The sequence below is a fragment of the Eretmochelys imbricata genome, chromosome 18 (assembly GCF_965152235.1).
Source record: "Eretmochelys imbricata isolate rEreImb1 chromosome 18, rEreImb1.hap1, whole genome shotgun sequence".
In the NCBI taxonomy this organism is placed as follows: Eukaryota; Metazoa; Chordata; order Testudines; family Cheloniidae; genus Eretmochelys; species Eretmochelys imbricata.
The window spans coordinates 17,072,212-17,096,137 of record NC_135589.1 but is presented as its reverse complement, the minus strand read 5'-3'; the positions used below and the strand labels follow the sequence as shown (position 1 = coordinate 17,096,137).

The 23,926-nt window shown below is 40.8% G+C and overlaps 1 protein-coding gene across 1 annotated transcript in view; it reads left to right on the top strand.

Annotated features, from left to right (window-relative positions):
• The window catches only part of SSU72 (SSU72 homolog, RNA polymerase II CTD phosphatase), a 61,882-nt gene that overhangs the window by 14,235 nt on the left and 23,721 nt on the right, over positions 1-23,926 (top strand). The window contains exon 2 of the mRNA XM_077837146.1: positions 1,779-1,922. Within this exon, the coding sequence (XP_077693272.1) occupies positions 1,779-1,922 (144 nt within the window). The remainder of the gene's footprint in view (positions 1-1,778; positions 1,923-23,926) is intronic.

The following is a 23,926-nucleotide window of genomic DNA, read 5'->3' as shown; positions in this document are numbered from 1 at the left end:
ATATGTATACAATTCTACTCTGGTATAATACGTTTTCAAAGATGCAATATTGTGAAAATTAGACCCACAGGTGCACTAATAATTTTTAGTAAAATTTTAGGCTGGTATACATTTCTTTTCAGAATTTTAAATGAGAGGAATCTGTTCCTTTTGGGACTGATTCCGAAGCAGTATCTCTCATCTGTGTTTAGTAGTGGTCCTGATAGGTTATCAAGTATGTATCGGTCATACAGTGTGCTGCAAGTGACTTGCCATGGTGGAATATGAGAGCATCAAACCAAGGACTGGTGCCAAACTCAGGAGCTGCTATCTGCTTTATCTTCCTGCTGGAGTTTGAAATGGAGATCTGGCTTCAGTGCCAAAATTAATAATTCAAACTGAAGGGGAGACGCATGCTTAACTGTCAGAAGTAGCACACTGAATCTCATGCATTAGTCATGGGTAGTCTGAGAATAGATGCTATATAGGTGCAGATATATTTTTATAGTCATGAAATAGGCTCTGTGAAAGGCCCTTACAGCTTTACAGATTCTACTTGAAGGCCTCTGTTATAAGATACTGGGACTCTGTAGCAGTTATTTCTCTCCATTAAACCCTACTCATTATTAAAGGGTGGGACATGAGGACAAATTTCACTTTCTTACGTTCCAGCCTTCCCATAATAGATGTACTATCAAAAAATCCTTTGTAGTGGCTTAGATTGCATCAGTGTTTCAGGTGCACAGCTGGAGTCAATAGGAGAACTGTTACTATTGAATATTGCCTCTTCCATAGAAACTGATTTTGGATTGGCAAAAAATGGAGTGTTTTGACATTTTGGTGTATTAGAACTACACATTATCAGCTGTATTGGTGATAGTCTTGTGGCTAAGGCCTTATCTGCACTTGCTTGGTTTTTGCGTCGACACAGATGTCTAAGTGCAAATGCCTAGTGTAGTCATGATTTGTACCAGTACAGCAGTTTTGAGTCCCTTTGCTAACTCTTTTTCAACCACTAATATCAGGAAGATCAAGATGAACTTTTTCAATCTCAAAGCTTTAATTTTATCTTCCTTGGGAGATACAGGTGGGGAGCTTGTTCTAACTTTGGGGGCTTTTTTTTTTTTGGTTTATGGATGAGTGTGGAATGTTTTGAAAATAAAGGTTTGTCTTATTAACCATGTCTCTTTTTTTCATAGTTTCTGTGCTCATCAATAAAGCTTCCCCCTTCTGTTTTCAGTCTCTCATTGTGCTTATGCTGCATATTAGGGTTGCACCCGTACAGATGCAAAATTTGGGAGACAGCAGGAAGTACAACCTTTGATTATGTAACAGTTTTGAGTTCTTCCTGCACACTTTCCACTCTGTGGTTGAACAGACAACTCTTGGCATGAGGATATTAGAGAAACAGAGTTAAACAAAACCCACATAATTTCAGCTTCTTTAGAACACAATGGAAAAAAGCTTGTGAGTTTGAAAAAGAATACAATCCAATTTGTTTTGTTGTGATATCAGACAAAGACTGCCCGCAACTTCACACTTTCTGGCTGCCACTTTTTTGCAACATAACTAAAGTTATTTAAATGACGTGTAGGATACATATTGTGCACCAAGACTTACATTAAATTGCAAATGTATAATTTTTTATCTTAAATGTGTTTAGAAGGTTGGATTCAGAGTTGACAGGTCTCTAAGAATCTTATTTTTTTTCCAAGTCCAGTGCATTGCTGTTCAGCACCTAGACATGTAGGTTTTAAATCTTTCCAATCTAATTATAAATCCCTTTTTGTGTCTTTCAGCAAACGAGGATTCAGTGTTCGATCCTTTGGAACAGGGACTCATGTGAAACTGCCAGGACCAGCACCAGACAAGCCGAATGTTTATGATTTCAAAACAACATATGATCAGATGTACAATGATCTGCTTAGGAAAGACAAAGAACTGTATCCCCGTGGAATGACCTTTTTAAAAAACCCTATATGGTTCATCTTTGAAAGGTGTAATTCATTATTTTGCATAAGGAATACACAGCTGCTTGACTGGCAAGAGCTTTGTTTTAAGGTTCTAGGCAGGTGTTTCACATTCTGTTAGGATCTCTAACACTCCCCTTGTAACTTGCTATTGAGTTATAATGCATGCATTCAAAATCCTCTTGTATAGTAAATTAACATACTTAGTTCTTGAATAGAACTATGAATATTTTACACCTTCATCCATGAACTGCACTGCACTGTGGGCTATGTTTTCCCAGTGCAGAGCCCATTCCTGGCAATGGGCATGCCAAGAGCTGCCACCAAAAGAATGAAAATCATATGTAGCTCAGTCAAGCAAACAGGTAAAGTTTAGAGTAGACTAGTGGCCTAAGGGGAGAGAACATAATCCATCAAATATTTTCTCTTCTCATCAAGAAGCTAATTGTTAATTTCTGGTTTTGGCTGTACATCAAAAACATATTCCTTAAGTATATTTCCAAGAATGGGCACAGAAAGCCCAATTAAATATGAGGTTTACTCCCAAAGACCAGAGGTGACAAGGGTCAGGCACACTACCTTTCTTCACATCAGCCATGAGCACACAGTATTTTAGGACATCTATACTTTATATTTAAAACAAAAAAACCCCAAACACATCTTTAGTTTGCAAGATCAGGGCACTTGTTTGGGGTCTTGTTCTCTTTACGCAGGATCTGATTTTTAATATTAAAAATATAATTTGGTGTGAAAGGGAAAACTAAATTTATGTAGGTTTTGCTTATTAATTTCTAATGGTAGATTACAAGGCCCTTGTTACAAAATGTGATGCCTCTGAAGCGAGTCTGGATAACAAGGTATAATATGGCAGTCTGTCCCATCCTTTATTGTTGCGTGACCTAGATTTTTAACTTCTAGGGAGCTGCATAAAAGTAATTTTGGATCAAATTAGTAAAATCTTGCTAATGTTAGATTTGATATCTATCTTCTATAGCTATCTGGAAATGGCAGCTAAAATGTTATCTTTTAAATATTTATTTTTAATATCTTTTGAAGCTTCACTATTATATAACTAAACAGTTTATTTTTGTATGGCTGAAATTTTTCAGTTTTTTTTTTTTTTTTAAAAGGCTGAGAACAGGCAAACAGGCACTAGATGAAGATTAGAAAATGGGGAATACAGTGAAACCTATTTTAAGTGGCCACCCAAGGAATCAACAAGTTCAGTAGCCCAGTAGAAGAGATGGGCTTTCAACTATTGGTTCAACAAAATTGTGTACTGCAAGACTTGAGTAGACTTTTAAAATTGTGTTAAGACATGGAGGTCCTTAGTGCAGGTTTCACTGTGGCTTGATTTGAGTCAGCAGGTTTTTAGTTGTGTATTTGCTGACTAGAAAACATTAAATTTGAGCTCCATAAGACCCCAGTAGTGGTGGTTTCTTTCGTGTTGAGTTTTCTGAATGTACTCAGCTAAGACGAGCAGCTCCATAAAGCTGTACAGTACAATTAAATTTGATACTATGTTGGAAATTTCCTTCCACATGGTTTTCCCCAAAACGGATATCCATATTATGCAAGGACATTAGGGAACCCAATTTCTGATGAAAAGGCTGAGTAGCAGTATCTTTTAAATTTGAAATGTAGGGCATCCATTGAGTCGGTACATAACTTAATTTTGTATGATCACATCTTTGGTGAAGAAAAGGGATATTTCTCAGCCAATCCATCTTCTAATTGAGATGGTGCACATCTCAATGCAAACACTTTTTTCCCCCTTCAAATAGAGGACTGTTTGAATTGTGCAGTCTTCATTCTCAAGCACTTAAGAATTTGCAGTGACTACCACTTTGCCTATTCTGTTGTATTGGGAACGTAGCACTGTTTTAAGATACAACAAAATTAAAACACATCTGGTCCTCTATCCAGTATCTTCTCTGGAGTTGCCTTTTGAGCTCTGCTCCACATTAGAGGCGGAGTGGCTATGCTCTGAGCCACAGATACTTATGCAGAATGACATTGAGCACTCCTTTCTATTTTGATTTTCCCGTTTAAGCAAAAGCCCAGTTTGGGGTGGGGAAGGAGTTATGTCTGTATATTTTATGCCCTCAAATGTTGCAAATTCAAGTTCTTTGAAACAGATATACTTTTTCAGTACAAAAGGCAGCTCAACTTCCAGACTCTGGGTGAGTGGGTAAGTTCTTTCCTAAATTCGTGAAAACCAGAGACCCCTCTTGTTCCTGCCTGTGAGCCAAGGAGCAGCTATCTTTGGGACCATGGCATTGTTGGACTCAGTTAGGGCAGCTGATTACTCTTTGTGGGGGGGAAAGAGGTGCTTTGTCGTAGGATGGGAGGGAACTACTTTTCCTTTGGTGTCTCAAAGGGGATGTGGGAGAAGGAGGGGGTCCAAATTCCTTGGCTTGTCCTTATGCTCCCCAAATCCTGCTATCTTCAGTTAAGTGGGGAGAACTGCCACCTTCAGCCTTTCCACATTGTCTGAAACAGCCGTTCTTAGTGACAAGGGCCAGTTTGTGTATCTCATTACCTCAGTATGGGAATATAGGTCCAGTGCAGCACAGTGTGCTCCTGTGTTTAGGAGTGACTTCGTGCTTGAGTTCCGTAGGCCAGTGGGGAGATAGGTGCACTGTGGACACTTGATATTCAGTAAGTAGTTTTGGCTAAACTACTCCAGCCCATCATCTGCTAGCCAGTCAACGAATTGATAACTGCTTCGGAAAGCAGCCGTCCCAACCAGGCCTGAAGTTCTACGATGGTGTGGACATCAGTCAGCTGAGGTAAAAAGCGGCTTAGAATGGCAAGGTGTGTGAAAACTCTTTTCTCTATCGGTGGGGAGGAGGGAAGAACAACAAGAGAATCCACACTTATACAAAAATAAAAAGCATCTGGATTGCACTTAAATATATATTAGTGCAAATTCTCAAGCGTTATAGCTGTAGGTTATAAACCTTTCCATAAGTAATCTTCCACACTAAATGAGGACATATTTACAAATGTAGGTACTTCTCTGTGTTATAGGTAGAAGAATGAGAAATACTTTCAGAAGAGTAGCTTGTTAAAAAGGAATGCTTTTAGTTCAGAAGGAGTTGGGGATGCAGAAGTAACGAAGCTAGGCTCTGCAGGGATATACATGTAGTACTAAGAGATTAGTGTTTTAAAATTAAAATGAAGTCAAACACTTAAAATGAAATAAACATAGTTGTCAAGACTAAGTAATCAGGGCGGCTGTTGCTATGTAGGAGAGATTCAGCTGTTTAAATTCCCTCAGCATTACTGGGAGACGAGTAGCAACATTTTCAATAGTATTGAAGTCCCTTAGTTGCCAAAGTCCTGTTTTCATAAGCCTGTAGTGTAGACCTATCATACGTGAACATACTTTGTCACTCGGGGGTGTGAAAAAACTCTCCCCCGCGTGATACAAGTTGCACCGACATAAGAGCTCCTGTGCATAGTGCTATGTCCACGGGAGAGCTTCTCCCACCGACATAACTTCTGCCACTTGTCGAGGTCGTTTTATTATGCCAACAGGAGAGCTCTTGTGTTGGCATAGAGCGTCTTCACCAGACCGCAGCAGCGCTGTACGTATAGACATCGTCTTAGCTTCAGAAGTGCCCGTCACCTTTGAAAATAGGATTTTAGATGCTTTTGAAAATTATGCCCTAGACCCTGTTAAAGGTTAGCATACGGAGTCAGATAAGTAGAATAAATATGAAACAAGATGACATACAGAAAATAGTAATTTTATGTCCATATGTTTAATCTGAAAAATACTTTACCCATCAAAGAGTCCATGACAGGAGACCGAAATATTGGTACCAATACCTGTGTGCCAAATACACTTGTTCTGTAGCCCATTCTGTTACTAAAATATAGCTCCAAACTTTTATATTCACCCTTTTACTACTAAGAAACCATCTGTGTGGGGAAGGGAAACCCACTTGTGGACTCAGTTTTGAATCTGCTCCTGCAGATACCAGCAGTTAACTAGAAATAGATCTTTAGTTATTGAGCATGTCAATTTCAGCCATACTGCCTTTTGTCAAATCCCTCAGGTAGGGTCATGCTTCTGCAGGCCTTGAGATCTGCTCCTGATGGAATTTAGTGGGAGTTTTCTCATTTGCTTTAATAGGACCAAGCTCGTAGTTGGGAGCCTTCCAAAGAAGACCCAAGTGATGCGGCAAATATTGGTGATCGATAGGTGGCATTCTTTCCTCTGAGTCCATATTAAAAAGGGAATGGAAATGTTTAATTTAAAAAGGTCCCAAATTCTTAGCAGAAATTCATGTGCAAATATAAAAACTGCAAATACATGTTAAAATTATCTGTTTTATTTGTAATTTAAATCTACTATTTCATTAAGTTTTGGGATCTAAACCACAAAAAATCATTTTAATTAAAACCAATGCCTCATATGGTGTTAGCATCCCCAGTAGGACATTTTTCAAATTTATCTCTTAGATGAAAAGTAGAATCAAGGTCCTCCTGACAACTTATAGTCACTTATGGCTCTTTCTTTTCCTCATCTTCCCCGCCCCGTTCCCTCCCCCATGGGAAATGTTAATGTCTGTAGCCTGGCCAAAATCCAACTTTTTAAATTATATTCTGCCTACCTAAATTCTCCTTGAAGTTTCTCATGGATATAGGTTCTCAAACTTTATATTGGCAACCCCTTTCAGACAGCAACACCCTCCCCCCCCCCTTATAAATTAAAAACAATTTTTTATATTTAACACTTTTAAATGCTACATTTGTAACCTTGTTTAAAATGAATTTACCTTTTCTCACCACTTTTAAATTGACTAAAACATTTTTTTCTAATTATAAGCAGAATTTTTTTTTTTTTTAATATTTACTGTTTAATACTGGGAGGAAGCAAAAAAAAAAAACCTTTCCACAGCAGACTTAGCACCCCATTACTTTTACTTCGGCGCTGCTGCTGTTGGCACGTGCTGTCCCAGAGCTGGGCGGCTGGAGAGCGGTGGCTGCTGACCAGACATCCAGCTCTGAAGGCACTAGCAGCAATGCAGAACTGGAAAAGTAAGGGTGACAATGCCATATCATGCCACCTCACTTCTGCATAACGTTTGACCTTTCCGCTCAGAGGGGTGGCTTCGGGGGGCAGGGCAGTGCTAAGGCAAACTTTGAGATGGCTATAGCTCTTCAGCTGCTGAACAATCAAGACCTCTAATGTTGTCTCGGTCTCACCTTTTTTAGTCTCAAGACAACGAACATGCATGCACGATGCTACAATCCCCAGAGTCCAGTTTTCTTAAGGTGGTGATAATACAAATATATATTTTATTTAGGAACAATGATAGATGCATTATACGTTTACAATACTTTTTGAAGTAAATACACTACATTGCGACAGAAAGGTCTGTGTAATTTTCGAAAACACTAGATTTAAATTCCATATATTCTAGCAGTCGGTCTCTGTTTTGTGCATGTACTTGCGACCCCCTGAGGAGTTGCGACCCCCAGTTTGAGAACTGCTGATGTAGAACCTCTTCCTTTCCTAAGCTACTGTTGCTAGGTGGAGTTAAACAGTTGCCTTCTACCTCAGAGCTGGTGGGTGAAATTGTTACGTATTAATTTGTAAATTGCTTTGGGATCCATCTAGATAAAAGATGGAATGTAAATTTATTATCAAACTAATTTCAGCTACGTTAAATACAAAAAATAAAAGGTTGCCAATTAGAAAAGATTAACATCCGTATTGTGAAGCTCTTCTCCCAAATCTTTAAAAGGGTATTACATTTGCAGGGAAGCTTGCTGAAACCAAATGTTTTTGAAAATAGCTTTTGATTAAAGTTGATGTCTTGGCAAAACACCGGCAAAATGCTCCATGTTGCAGAATAGTGCCCTTTTTGCCATCAGAAATATGGAGCTGACTAAGGCCTTGCGTTTGCCCTATTTTTAGCCATCACTGTCGCTGTATTGGTGCAACCCCTAGATCAGCACAGCTGCTGTTGGCACCTGTGGTGCTAACCATGGTTTCCAGCAGGGACAAGTTCTGCCAGGGCAAGTAGCTACTTTGTCTGCTGTAGGGGCTTTCACTGGGCAGCGATGCCTGTGGCTGGTCACTGCTGATTATAACCATGACACATCCCCAAAGTTGATATGGCAGCATGAGGAGCTGCATGCAAAGTGCCTCTGATGTTCCAGTGAAGTGGTGAGTAGCTGACTCATCCCTGGTTGGTTGACAGCAGGAAATCCTGAATAGGAGTCACTCTGGAGATCATTGAGGAGACTAACTGCCGTCTCCAAGGTGTAGTGTAGTTTAAGACCCATTGATGTTACTAGAGGAGAGAAAGGCACATCTCAGTGGGGATAATGGGTTGACATTTTTGTTAGAGGCTCATTCCTTTCTCTCCCCTCCAGTAATATCCTAGGGATTACTGCATCCCTATAGCTGGGGTAATTCGCAATCCACAACTCCCGGAAATGTGCTTATATACAAGTCTCCTTCATCTCTGTTGCTCATGAGGCGTGGCCATCTTCTGGAGTGGTTGGAGTGATTACTTTTGCCACTTTTTATAGCTGTGTAAACAAGGTAGTAGGTTTATTTCGAAGTACATAATGATTAGCTGAATAATGCCTTTTAAAAAGAGACAGTGACACTGCAGAAAAACAGACCCACACATGCGAGAAATCAAGGACTAAGTTTCCAAAAGCCAGACACCAACTGGCTCATCAGGTTAGTCTCTGTACACAGCCCTCTGGGTTCCAAAGCACCATAGGACCAAATTCTGCAGCAGTAACTCCTAAATTCTGTGGCAGTGTTAATTTACTATGTCATGAAATGCCTTCATTCCCATTCCACCCACCCACACATCTATGGGTCGTAGGTGAAAACATTTGTTGATTTAGTTCCAAAGATGGGGTTTCTGTTATGGTCTCTAAGCAGCCTAGCTCCACTCCTTGAGCTTGGGCTGTTGCACTGTTGCCCTGCTGACCAGCCTGTGTATTTGGCGTCCCTGCTCCTTGGCTGTAAGCTGCACTCCAGCTCTGGGTCTTCAACCTTGGGACTGACAGGAAAGAGAAGGTATATAGAGAAGGCCAGAAGTTCTGTTTAATGCAGAGAGTAACTTCCCTAGTCTTAGTAATCAAGAAGGATGCTTGAAGCCAAGTATGTACAAGTTTGAAACATACAGATTCTTCTCTGGAGAAGAGAAAATGGTGAAAATCCAGGAGAGGGGAATTGAGCTCTGCTCCCTAAAGTCTAGACCCATTTAACGGGATCACCATTGTAAAACTTTGTTTTGCTCTTACTAGGAAGTTGAACTAGTATTTATTTTGGTTTGGTTCAGTTGCTTTAAGCATGTTAGGGTTCAGTTTGGGTTCAAGCCATCAAAAAAAATAAATGGGCCAGTAACCAGTTCAAATCAAGTTTAGGCCTTAATAGAAGTAACTTAAAATTGAAACTCTTGGGTTTTTTTACTGTTTATTTTTCAACTTCGTGAGTTTTCCTAGTATTTTCTGTTGTCAAATAAACATGATTATTTCTTATGAACAATTTGAGCAAACTAAAATAACATCTGTTATTCGATCTCATATTGGACCTATACAGTTAAAGGATACATTTGAGTTTGGGGCAACTGGAGGCAGGAGCTGCCTTAGGGGTTGGGTATAGGTGGGAGGGCCTGTCTAAGGGGGAGAAGGGTTGAGGGGCCATTACCGTTTTCCTTGGGCTTGATGAGTTATTGTTAATTTCTGGGACCAGGGAGTATTCTACCTCATCTTTCCCCAGAGGAGAGTCTCGGAGATGGTTTGTCTGTCTCTGGGAACTCGCATGGTATGTAGGTAGCTCCTAAGCTTCCTTTCTCCTATCTTACTCTTGTGGCCTGGCAGCTTTCTATTCTCATTATACCGGAACAGGCCTTTCTGGTAGCATTCACATGCCTATCTTATAAAGAAAACACAATTACAATAGTCTTTTAAAATATTGATCTTAAAAAATGCGGAACCTTTATTTTTACCTGTAACTGAAATTTTTTTTTTCAGGTTCAGTAGGTAGGACAGTATTCTGGTTCAGGTTTGGTTCTGCTCCAAGTAAAAATTCTGGTTCAGTTAGTCTCCCTGGTTCTTACTAATCTTTGTTTCTGTTTATAGTTACTCCCTCCCTGCAAAAACCAAACAAACCTGAACAAATGGCAGCTGTTGCTTATGTCATGTGGACAGACCAACTTGCTGGCAAATATGGCCTCGTGGTTTCCCCCATAGCAGACCCTTACCCCTGGTTTACTCCCCTTTCTTCCACCTTCCCAAGAAGACATATTCCTCTTCACTGGTGAGATGCAACGTGATAAAGCTCAGTGAGAATAGGGTGAAGTACTAAGTGTTGGAGCAGGTCTATGTGCCTTAGTTGAGGGACCATTCTGATCATCCCAGAGTTTGGGGCGAGAAATGTGAAGCATGTGTCAGCATGGAACATTAGAGCTGCGTGAATAACCAAAAAATTATGGGGGGAAAATAATTTCGAGTTGTCTTAGTGAAAATTGTTCAGCGAACCAAAAGTTGAATATTTTGCTTAAGGTTGAACAAAATACTTGTTTGAATTTTGAGATCTTTTAAAATATTTTTTTCAAACGAAATTGAAACAAACTTCAAAACAAAAAGTTGTATAGAATCAAAACCCTTTATTTAAAAAATGTCCAAATGAAATGTTTTGATTTTTTTCAATTGTTTTGACTGAAATATTTAGGTGTACTCAATGTTCCAGTTGACCCAAATCTACAATATTTATTTATTGGTGGTAGGAGGGGGAAATTTTTTCTAAACATTTACCCAGCTCTAATGCACATAGTCTCCACAGGATCCAGATGAGCAGAGGTGGACTTAATCTCTTTTCTTGAGCACGGTGGTAGGTTTAGGAGGTGTACAGCTATGTGTTGTTGCAGCAGATCTGACCTACATTGAGAACTGTCTGTCCTGGGAGCCATCACTATTTGTCTCCCTAAATTCTTCAGTTTGGCTTGGGAAGGTGTCTGAGTCATTGCTCTCAGGGGTTCTCCCACTGCTCCTCTCTCCCATGATTGGTTCAGAGGCAAATACTGAGGAGGCGGCTTCCTAAAGCTTCCCAACCCAGCCACCCCGGAAATAGTCTCTGTGGGGTGTGGTTGACTAGCGCTTCCTCAAGAGAAAAGGCATCACTGAAAGCTCTTCTCTTACTCAGCCCTTTCAGAGAGCATGTGCAGAAAGAAGTCTGTATAACTCCCAGAGAACATTTTTCTTGCTAACCCTCATCTGTAGGAATGATCACTGTGGTGAAGTAAGGAGACATTCTCCTGTTCTGAGAAAGGAGATGAGCAGATTGCTTTGGCTTTAAAGTCCTGGAGCCAGCAATTGCTCCGAGCAGGCTTTTTTTTCTTGCAGAACGTCCGGATTTCCTATCTGGAAGTTTCAATAGTTCAACTTCTGGGGGAAATGTCCTTTGATAAATCTAGTTCCTTGGGTACTTGTTCTGATCCTTTTATGGCATAGTTCTTTGGTTTCTCCTGCCGCGCCGCATCCCCCCCCCCCCCCTGCACCAGAGCCACTGGTTTAGGGATTGGAAGAGTGTAATCTGTATGCCAGGCAGCCTTTCTCTATTGTGGTAAGAAGGACTGTCCAATCTCAGAAGGAGTTGCCCTAAGCTTGAGATGTTGCAGAGCAACTCTTTATCAGCATATCATAGGGAATGTGGTCTAGACAAAAATGAGAGCTGGAGGTCCATCTTGAATCAATGTAGTCCAACATCCCTCCCCATTCAATTTTCAAGCCATTCTCTGATTAGTCTTAATCTGCTCTGAAAACTCAGATGATGTTAACAACAACCAGGAAAGAACCAGGATCACATCTTTAACTCAGACATAAAAACAAAGGAATTGCCTTACTGGATGAGGCTGGTACTGAAGTAAGGCTTACTGGTCTATTTCCCAGGACCCACACCTGCCACCTTTCTAAAAATATGTACGTTTGCTACCCTTCTGTTTAGTTAGTAGCTGCTTTAACGGAGTTCCTATTTTTGTTCCAGCCCAGCTATTTCATTCTTCAGAACTTTTATGGATAGTTTCTCTACGATATTGCAGTTCTCCTTAATTGGTCCTCTTTCTCCCTGGTAGCCCAGCAGACAAACCTATTCTCTTGCAGGCTTCCAACTTTTGTCTTTTTTAAGGAATTTATTTTGTTTTCATGTCTTTCAGCTATTTGCTCTTCAGAGTCCTCCGTAGTTCTTAGATTTTTGTTCCTTTTTGTTGGCTTCACTACAGTTAATGCCATTTTCTGAGGGAGACTTGTGCAGCTCAAATAACCTCTTGAATCTGGCCCTTTTAACCATATTGTGCAACCTTCTCCCAGCTTCCTTTTTTGCTTAGAGGTATAAATGCCTTCTGGGAGTTTGATATGCTTTCAGCAGCTCCATGCTGAATTTTGACTAGGATCAGAGCTTCATCCTCTTCTTTTTTTGTACCTCTTTCTAGAGTTAAGTGTTACAGTACTAGTTTTTGGGACAATTCCTCCTCTGAGGATGTTGACCTTAATTGTATTGTGGTCACTGTTTCTTAATAGCCTCTCTAGAGCTGCTTGTTGAATCAATTCCTATTCAAGTATAGCCTCTCATCTTGCGTGCTCTAGAAACTAGTTCTTCCAAGAAGCAGTCCTTTAAGGAGCTGGAATAAAGTTTAGAGAAATTCCCATCATGGCAATTGATTTGTGACAATTGACCAAAGTTGCGTACTACCGTTTTGTTAAATTTAGTTGTTCCTTTCACGTCTGTCAGTCCTGTGCAGTCAGTGTCCTTTTCCTGATCAGGAAGCTGATATTCTAATCCCTCTGTATATTTGCATACTTATCTACATGGAAATACCTTTTATGAAAATACCTTTTCTAAAGGGAAAAGGTTTTGGAGTCTTGGATCATTTATCTTCTCCCTTTCCTAACCTCCCTCCCATGTACTTTCTTCTAGTACCCAAAATTGGCAGCCACGCTCACACTAGGCTTGACGTTGTCACTTCTAGTGCCAGTCAACACCATCTTCAGCTGGTCAGATTGGGGTCAGACAACTGAGGCCAGTTCTGTGTGTTAGACCAGGATTTTGAGACTTCTAAATCCACTGTTACCTATTTGCGGTAACCAGGGTTCCATGTTTTACAGGACTACAGCATTCACCTCTTTTTCTGCAATCGAAGGCAGCGTCCACACTATGAAGTTTTAGGAAACTTCCTACTAGTGCTTCTGTCCTTTCAGTTGCACTGGTGAGAGCCCTAATATAGGCATGGCTTCAGCAGCTTCTGATGATTTTACCCTTGTGTTGGTTACGTCTGCTCCATTCACTTCAGTAAGGTATTAACTGTGAAACCAGCTGAAATGTCAACATAAATTTTGCTGCTGATGATTTTAGCTTGAAACTTCCAGTTTAATGTGCTTGTCCCCTGTTGTTGGATTCACTGGTAGATACTGGGGGAGAAGTACACTGAGGTGGCTACTTGAGGCTGGGAACTAGTAGTTGAAGTCCATCCTTCTCCCCCTCATCGACCTTGATTTTTGGATCTTTATGGCCTCTCACTAAAGGGGTGGGGAAGGATAAGAGGAGACATAGTCTACTCTGGTGCCAAAAACCTGAAGGGGGAGATTTTCAAAGGCACAAGCAGAAGTTAGTCACCCAGCTACAACTGAAAGTCAGTGGGAGTTGCAGTATTACCAATCCGAAGCATAGAAAAATCAGAGTTCGACCCCTCAAAACATGAGATTTTCAATAATAAATCTTAGGGTTCTTTTTATTTGCTTTCTGAGTCACTAGGGTTCATGTCTTCAAGCTTTTCTCTGAAACCATGATGGCTAGAACCCTTTTTGTAAATGAAAGCTGAGATTCTCATGTAATAACATGGCTCCTGGAGCTTTAAGAAAAGTGCCAGATATTGCGAGACTCATGATAAAATGGCAAGAGTTTGCAACCCTGGAGTAGGGTGCCTGATTGCCTTTTGTTCCTTTGAAAATTCCCCCCCTAGCTGCCTCTGTCGCAGTTCTGAGTTTCATAAGTCCCAGCTGTAGCTATTCAAATTACCTTGTTTCCTCTGGACAACTTCTGCAGTGTAGTTATGCATTGTCACTGCAGAATTCTGCAGCTCATTGAAAACTGGGAATTTGGAAGCTGTGCCAGAGTAAAAATCAAACAAAACCCAAAACCTTTTTATTAAATTCAACAGATTTTAATTTTAAAACAACACAAGGAATGGTGTACTAATGGTCACTTTTTTTCCCTTAAATTCAAAACGGTTTTAATGAATTTAATTGCCACAGAAATTCTAGTGTTCTGCAGAATTCAGTATTGCTGTGCCACAGAAATCTGCATCATAGGGAGCACTGGCCCTGCCAACAAGCATGAATTTTTAATGTGTGAACACAAGATTTGATTTAGTGAGGCTGAGTTACCACCTAGTTGAGTGTACGATCAGAATCGTGCACTAAGTAGCTCTGCAAGATACCATTGGGTCTTCTATTATGCTGCACATCCCACCTTAATGGACCTGATTGTCATGCACTGAAGAACGTATATGGCCTTTGAAGGTGCCACAGTCCTGAAACCTTGTATTCAGTAAAGGTCCCATAGGTTTTTCTCCAAAGATAGTGGTGTTTTAGCCACATGTTCTGCCCCAATTCCAGTTTGGCGAACTTTGCCTATGCAAATTCTCTTGAGTTTCAGTTAGATATTGGAGTGATTCTCAAATGGATTGGTAGATCCTTTTTTGGTGGTCTACAAGGCCAATAAGATAAAATTAAAAAGGGAACAGTCTTTGGGGGATTTGGGGAGCGGGGACGAGCTCTGCTGAACAAGAAGCCTTCAACATCAAAATAATATTGGCCACTGAATCTGGTACATGATCTACAGTCAGGAGATTCTACGGGCTTTAATATGAAATATCTTTACCAGATTAAAGATATCCAGGGTGGGGAACCCTTCATTTTATGTAGTTGAACAGAGCTTAGACTCATAATGTAAACACTTCTGTTGGACTTGCTAGCCCTTGCATTGAGTTAAGATCACTGGTCTTTCAGAGCCTTGTTAATAAATATTGATTCTGGTACTACGCTGGAGTCCTGTTGTGTTGGGTGCTGTACAAGCATAGAAAAGAGATACCTGCCCTGAAGGACAGCATGGATAGTTCTGGTGGATCTTCTATATGCAGATGTAGCAGTTGGATTGGCTTGATAAACTGTAGCCACTCAACTGATTTGTCAAGCTTATGTCACAAATGTAAAGGGAGTTTTGTAATAAATCAAAAAATCTCCATTAACAGGATGTCTATTGGATACATAACGTGCTTTGAATGGCACATAAAGGCAATCTATATTAAACCAATAAATAGTAACAACTCCAGGGAGGCATAAGCTATAAATATCTGAGTCTCAGACCTGATCTCTAGTGCATGGCGATTGGACTTGAAAGCTTTTAAAAATCTTGTAATGCCCTTGTGGGAAGGAAAGCGTTGCTAAAAGGGCATCTCCTGCATTTCTTGTGCACCCAGAGGCTCCTGCTGGGTGTTATGAATGCAGAATTGGGCTAACGTAGAACTTCAGACAATAACAATTATTGAAATAAGGAATAGCACAATGAGTAGAGAGCCGAGTGATTCAACGTTAAGCCTACTACACCATCTTGCACTCCTGCTGTGATGAGGGATGAGAAAAGCCTGACAGTATGTGTTAAGAATGTTAGCCTTTTACATTTTCTTCCACTTGTCAGTAACACACTTAATGTTACTTAAAAATAGTCTGTCTGTCTGAATCTATTTAATACTACTTGTATACTGCTAGCATAAAGATTGCCTGCAATTTACAATAATTGAGCCTGAGCTTAGCTTGAGAACAGTGTAATTCTTCACAAAACCGTAGAGTCTAGTTCACTGAGAATTTTATTTTCTTGGTTATTTGCAGTTATTCTTATATCTGATTTCAAATGCCCTGAAGAAAATGCACATTTTCCTTGGAAGAAAAATAGCTGAAGCCTTTAAAATTAACATGTAAATACCGCTGCAGCTAAATATTTTACAGTAAAAAAGTTGCAGGTAACCTGGGGTGCTTTGGCTATATCTATTCAAGTGAAGTCTTTCGAATTTTCTACTGTGTTTTTAAACTTTGGATTTTTTTCCTTACATTTAATGATCTTAAAGATGAATATACAGCTGCTTTTCCAGGGTATCTTGGAGAAAGCAGCATGATCTGAGGGTGAATGGACATAGTGGGGGAGATACCTTTAGTTAAGAGCAGAATTAAATGGACATAACATTACTTACTGTCATACCAGCTTTGGTTGTCCATTAGATAGATCTTACTAGCAAAGCAAGGTAGAACCAGGCTAGTGCTGGGATGAGAAACTTCCAAGGAAAATGCAAGGTGCTGAAGTGAGTCAAGGTGGTGATTCACGAAGGGATAGCTCAGTGGTTTGAGCATTGGCCCGCTAAACCCAGCGTTGTGAGTTCAATCCTTGAGGGGGCCATTTAGGGATCTGGGGCAAAAACTGGGGATTGGTCCTGCTTTGAGCAACGGGTTGGACTAGATGACCTCCTGAGGTCCCTTCCAGCCCTGATAGTCTATGATTCTATGACAGTTTATGCCAGATATGTGTACGGCTTATGTCTCCTAAGTGTAAATCAGCACCAGTATCTTCTGAGTCAGTGCTGAAACACTGTCCCTAAAAGGTGCTGTTCTGCCTGAGGTGCCATTTCCTGAATGAAACCTAACTCTTGGGACTTGTTTACTTGCGTAAATTGTGCTCCAGTTTCTTTCCCCCTCTTCACTCCTGACCTTTTTAATGTCCCCAGTTGAGCTTTAGCTTTTAGCTCTGTTCTCCCTGCTGAGATGTAATGGAGAGAAACCAACCTTATGAGAGATGTTTCATGGCCTGAGAGAGACCGAGAGGCGGACAGACTGAGGGAAGTAGCCAGGAGCAGTGAGGCTCACTTGCTGGCCTCCCTTTTATTCAGAAAACCTCCTTTTGTGCCTCAGGCTATTCACTTCCTTGTCGGAACCCCTAGAAAGTGTTTGAATGCCTAATGGTTCAAAGGACTCCCTTTCTGCACTTTCCATAAGACTATCCTGGCCAAATTCTACCTTGGGTAATGATATTCTGCCCCTCTCAACTCCCTCTATAGTTTCAATTGGCTATAGATACTCTTAAACTGTTGTAATGCTAATAAGCAGCTGTCATCTTCCACCTAAAGTGGCTGCCATTCAGTGGTGGGCGAAGTGGTTTCCTGCAGCTGATTTGTAAAGCACTCTGGGGTCCACCTGGCTGGAAGGTGCCGGCCTACTTTATTACATTCCTTTTGTCCTGGCCTTTGGCTGGGAGACTGTGCTCCATGGAGCTTGTGCTGTGCTACACAATTTTTTTTTTTTTTTTTGATACCTGACACTGAAAGGCTTTAAACCCTTGAGTTGAAATTCTGGCTCCATGGAAGTCAACGACAAAACTGATTTTAATTAAGTGAGGCCAAGATGTCACTCTTTGCTGTTTTGTTCTTCGCTAGAAGACTCGGATGTCTGAGAAACTGAGTTGAGAGGGAAAAGTAATATTAAAAATTGGAATTTGAACAGCCTCTAAAAGGTCCAACTTTCTGCATATCAAAGTTTCCAGTCTTGCAGGAACGAGAGCTTTCTAGAGAAGGGACTAAAGATTCATTGATTCAAAACCTTAAAAAAAAGTTCTCAAAGGCAATGTTCACTACTAGATCCTTTTAAAATTAGACTCTTTTCTATAAGGACTGCACCTCACCTTTGTTGCATTCATGTTAAAATGGAAAGACTATTAAATTGGTATTTCCATTTCAAGGAGGCAATATTAACTGCAGGCTCCATTCAAGGATCAAAGAGTAGATCTCGTCTTTTCTTTCTAAATTTTTACTCAAATACATTTCCTCTCTTGCCATAGTGAGTCTCAGCTGCTCAGGCGTATACCCGAAAAGATCCAGAGCTTGAGACTCTTTCATATGTAAAACTGATCTTTAAGAAATCTTTAAAAATTGTGCAAAGCAAGTCTAAGTTCCTTGATTTGTTGAATTTCAGTGATATCAAATGAAATGCATGTCAGCCAGGCAGCTTTGGATGAATGTACACCTTTCCCCCAACCCCCCCCAGACCAGAAGGTAGTCCATAAAAATAGCATACTCAAAGTAAAGGTGAGACCTTAACCTGAGGTCGTATCTACTCTGGACAGACCGTTAAGATCTTAAGGCAAGTTGAGGAGTTTGGCCTGATTAACTTTGCCAAAATGACTACCTCTTCTCTTGCTAATGCTGTTGGTAAACTCCCTCCCTCCCAAGTCTGGCTGCATTTCAGTGGTGCTCTGTAGTTTGTAAAACACTCTTAAATTTCATTCTGAAGGATTCTAGAGTACAATATTTATTACATTAATGTACTCTAGAAAAGTGTGTTAGATGCATTGCTCTGGCTGAAGCAAATAGCTCTTTTCCAAGCCAATCAGTGAAGCAGATCAGTAATGAACACCTTTTACATTATTGCACCAATATCCATCAGGCAAAATAACTAACAACCCTACATCTTCCGTTAGTGCTGAGCCCCATATAACCAAAGGGTCCCTGGAGCAGTGCAATGCTTGACTCTTATAAAACTGGACAGCTTGTTAGCCTCTCCCCCAGGTAACTTGTACAGTGACTGCAGCTCCTCCTGGTCAGCTTGGTTCTCGCTTCTCAGATACGAGTTCCCACTGCCTCTTCCCTGTTTGCACCTCTCCCTTCCACCTTTATGCTTTTTGCATCAGCTTCCACTGAGGCCTGGTCTACACTTAATTGTTTTGCAGGTGTAGCTATGTCGGTTAGGAATGTGGGGGGGGAAGAAAAATCACACCCCTAACCGATAGAGCTTTGTCAGCAAAAGCCTCAGTGTAGATGCAGTTGTACCAGCAAAACAGTTTTTTGCTGATACAGCTTAGTATGACCTGTTCCAGCAAAAGAACTGTTTGCTGGCGTAAGAGGTGTCTCCACTAGGAAGGCTGGCTGGCATAGCTATATAGGCAAACCTTTTCTAATCCAGGCAGGGCATGAGCCTCCTAGTTTCTCCACTCATGGGCTTTCCAAAAAGAGTTAAGGAATGAGAGGCTGACCCTGCCATCAGTCCTAGTATAATGGAAAGGAATTACAATGGGCATTGGTTCTGTGATATTTTGGCAACATTTTGACATTTATCTCCCATAGATGCTTTGCCTCAATATTTATGTATCTCCAGAAGGTTAAGATTATCGCTTTTCGCTACCATTATCTTTACTTAAAAAATTGCTTGAATGAAAGCTTCTGATTAAAACTGGCTGACAATGACTTCTAAATGGGGCAATAGACTAATAGAGACAATCTTCTAGCCAATAACATTGCTATGTCACACCACTTTGTTTCCGTGTTTAGTTTGCGTGCAAGACCTATGAGAGATCCTCTTCCTTGTCCTGATATCCACTGTTCTGTAGAACTTTAGGCCTGGTCTACACACACTTCTTGTACCGATTTTAACTATTCCACTCCTACTCAAAATAATTAAATCAGTACAGCCTCTAGTATAGATGTAGTTGAACTGGTGTAAAGATGCCTTACACTAGTATAGCTGCTTCCCCTTCTGAAATGGGAATAGCTATACTTGTATAAGGCATCTCTAAACTGATTATAATTTTGAGTCTACACTAGGGCGCTTGTACCACATTAGCTATAGCGGTATAGTTAGTGATACAGTTTTTGTGCAAAAAAGACCTCTAGGGCATGTTTAAATTCATCGCCACTGTGAGCTGAGAACTTCAGTCATTGCCACTTCATCAGATTGCTCTTTTCCTGGCCGCTGCTTATTTTAGTTCCCTTCTGCTTTTCCATCATGCTTGTTGAACTAATCTGAGCATTGTCCCGTTGAAGTTCATTCTTCAAAGGGCCAGTTCTGTGGGTGTTTTGGTTTCTGTGCTGGTAGCAGAAGCCCATCTCAGCCAGGGCTCTATTGCATACAGATTTTTAAAACAAACTTATTATAATATCTAGGTATTCTTACTGCATTCATAAGCACAATATTTGAGCTTTACATACAGCATGTTTGTAAATGTTATTTTGACTAATAGCTACTGAAACCAATCCATTTGAAAATTCTTATCACAGAATGTTGCAGCTGGGGGAGCAAATTCATTCCTTCAAAAGAAATGGTTCCCTGGCAAAGCTTGGGTTGGGCTCTAAGAGCCTTGAAAATGCCAAGGGGACAGTAGAGGACATCAAAAGAAGGAAGAGAACTTTTCAGCGTAGCAGCTGGATGAGTTGGAACCCTACCTAGGCAAAATAGTAGTGGCCTGAAGTAGAGATTTTTGCAAATCACCTAGGAATTGAGTTCTTCAGAGCTGTATGACTGTCTTGGGGTTGTGTTGGGCTCTTGGGATTTTAACTGTTCCAGAAATCAAATCTAAATATGTGAAATACTTCAATATTTTAAAATCACCATGCCATTTAATGGATGTGTACATGTCTTAAAAACGACGAGTCCAGTGGCACCTTAGAGACTAACAGATTTATTTGGGCATAAACTTTAGTGGGGGAAAAAACCCCCACTTCTTCAGATGCGAGTCTTACATGCTATTTAGGAATGCATTTAACTTCCACTTTATAAACTTTCATTTCCAGAGCAAACCGTCCCCTACACACCTGCTTGTATGTTAAGTGCACCGCTCTGCTCAAATGGGATGCTCTGCCGCACCCTTTTTCTGCTAAAGGTGGCTCTTTCAAGTCAGCATTGGGGAAACTTGGGAGCAACGTGAGGGAAGCTTACACTGCTCTTTCCTTTGATATCCTTTCTCTAGTAGTAGGTTAGCAATCATCAGAACTGCCACAGTAGTGTCACTAGTCACAGTCAAGGCAGTACAATTGCTAGGCCTGACTTTTCCTTTGATGTGTCTACCAAGCCTTTACAATTAGGTTGGGTCCGTTTGTAACAGACCTGTTAAAAAGGTAGCCCAGAACATTGCCTTTCTGTTTGATGTTTCTCCATAATTGTAAGCAAAGCCACTTCCTAGTCTACCTTCTCAGCTATTTGAGACTGTCTAGGATCTTAAACACATCTGAGCATTCTTGTCTTGAAGGCTTATCTGCAATCCATTTGCAGTGAGTGTGGGTTATTTTTCTGTATATGTAATGCTTATATGATGTCTGCCACTTGGTAACATGAAGGGGCTTAGCTGTAGAGCAGATTAATTTCCCTTAGGGCAGAGCTAGTCTCCCTGCTACCAACAGGATTCCTCACCAGACTTCCCAAACTAAGCAGATACCAATATATTCTCTAACTGTGCCTTGTGGGATCACAGCTTTTCGTTTTCCTAAAGCATCTAGTAACTTGACGCTAGTACCTAACAATTTAAATCATAGAAGGTTCGTTTGTGAGAGTCCCTGTGTAGTGAATTTGATTTACATCTTTGATAATCTGAGCCTTTATAGTTCTTGATTTAATTCTGCTATTCTTGCCCCCAGAGACATGAAATGTTGAGCTCAAGAAAACCAACCCTGTTGGCATATGTAGGTACAGAAGAGCAAGTGAAGCTTGATGTTTGTTTTTTTTGATCAGTGGTTCAAATCACAAATGCATGTGGAGTAAAATATCAATACTCTTAAAGATGCAGGATACTGAAATTCAGAGTGAACTGAACAAAATTCCTCTGGCAATAAACTTGCATCTGGGGGAGGTCTAGGTATAAATTATGTGTTCCCCTAAAACATGTTGAGAATAAACTTCTGTGTGGCTTGTTTTGTGAGGCTCTGTGCAGGCAGATATGATTAGATGTTAGATTCAAAATAGGGTAAAATTTTCAGAAGGGCCTATGATGCCTGTCTCATTTTCAGAAATGGCTTAGATAGTTAAGAGCCTAAGTTATATTGACTTGAATGAAATTTAGGCTTCTAAGTCACGTGGTGCTTTTGAAATTTTTACCCATAACCTACATCTTGGGAAGGGAGGAATCCAGAAGAGAGGTAGGAGCAGGAAAAAGCCCTGAGTCAGCCACATCATGTCTGTCCTGCTTCTGGTGTGAGGCCCCCAAGTGTGTGGCTAGTCATGTGTGGGGAGCAGATTGAGTATGTTTTTTAAGAACGGAAGGGCGATTTATACCACAAGTGTAGGGGAAGTGGAGTGCTTGCTCTGCTTCTAACATGAATATTCTGGCACAGTTTCCTTTATTCAGGGAGAGAGGCCTAGGAGTGCAGAGCATCATAGACTTTTATAGCACTCATGACAGGTTTCAGAGTAACAGCCGTGTTAGTCTGTATTCGCAAAAAGAAAAGGAGTACTTGTGGCACCTTAGAGACTAACCAATTTATTTGAGCATGAGCTTTCGTGAGCTACAGCTCACTTCATCAGATACGTAGCTCACGAAAGCTCATGCTCAAATAAATTGGTTAGTCTCTAAGGTGCCACAAGTACTCCTTTTCTTTTTATAGCACTGGATCATCATGCGGCATACTATATCTGGCAGTGTGAGTAGGAAGGGCCGTTATGGGAGTGGGAGGATACGTAATGCATCGCCAGCTGCAAATGCACATGCAGTGCGCTCCCAACAGAAAACAAGTTGGCTCAGCAGTATTCCCGCTTTCTCCCCCCGCCAAAAGAAAGCCCCAAAGAAAACATTCTGTGTATGAAATTACTCCTGGCTTTGAAGCATTCTGCTTGGGTGATCTCTCTGTTAATGTATGCTACCAGCATGTGTGTAAGAAGTGTCTGGAAGAGCTTCATGTCCCAGATAAGTGCTTAATCAGCTCTGAGAAATGTCTTTAAAAAGCAGCACTTTTTCAGAAATGATTTTCTACAGTGAATTTCTGAGATAAAGGGCAGGCAGCAAATGGCTGGGTGCGCTATAAATAGCATTATGCAAATGCCTGCAAACGATCATCTAAACAGCCAAGGCCACGGCAAATTATGAACAAGTGGGGAAAAATGCTGTTAATCCTCTGATTAGGAATAAGGTATGTTGAATACCATATGGAACAGCAGTACTCAAAGTATGTGCTTGCGAATGCTTTGGATGCTAACCTTTCCTGGGGGGAGGGGAGGGAATGCAGCTGCACTGCAGAGTGGATGCTTTAGACTGGTCCAACACAAGGTGGTTGAAGATAAACCTATTGCTAAACCTCTTCTTTCTGAACTGGATATATCTTATCGCTGAAGCTATCTTGCTCTTGCAGCATGTGGAACAAAAAAACTTAGGACTGTTTACTGTTAGATGTGGGCTGAAGCAAGGCAGTTTAGAAATAAGTTTGCCTTTTTTTTTTTTTTTTTTTGCCCAAAAACGTAGCTGAGGTAAGGAGGGATCCATATTTTCAAGATGCAGTTTCTCAGCTGTTGCCCCTGGGTCCTGCGGCAGAGAAAGAGGTTAGACTATCATGCATTGTTGCTGCCCAGTAGAAGATTTGGAAGTCTCCAGCAACATTACAAGCATGTTCACAGCGGGAGTAGACCCATGCTAGCATTGAGAACTGATGTGAAATGGGCTTGCTCTGAAAAGCATGTTATAAAAGTACTGTAGGCAATGTAAGATAGTGGTGTATAACAAGCTTCTCAAAACTGAATCCCTCTCCATGCTGGTCAGGAAGTTGCTAGAACCCAGCCAACAATAAGTATATTCAGATATGGTTGTTCTAGCACTAGGTCCTAAGACAACCCTTATACTGTTCTGAAAATCTCTTCTTGAAATTCCCTTGATATGAGCCCAAATCATCCTTTGCATCCAGAGCTTTTGGGGGCAGGGGGAGGAAGGAATATGGAATAGGGAAAGGGATATCTCAGTTCATCTGAGTAGTGATGAGTAGGTGTTGAGCAGTTTCCATGGATGCTCCTGTGGAGGAAAGTGTCAGCTGAAGCCAGCATAAGTCTGCTCCTGGAATGATGCAGGCCTGTGCAGACTCTTAAAGCTGCCACATTCATGACAGGGCGCTGTTTGAAAAATTGGATAGGGAAGGGTGAGGAAATTA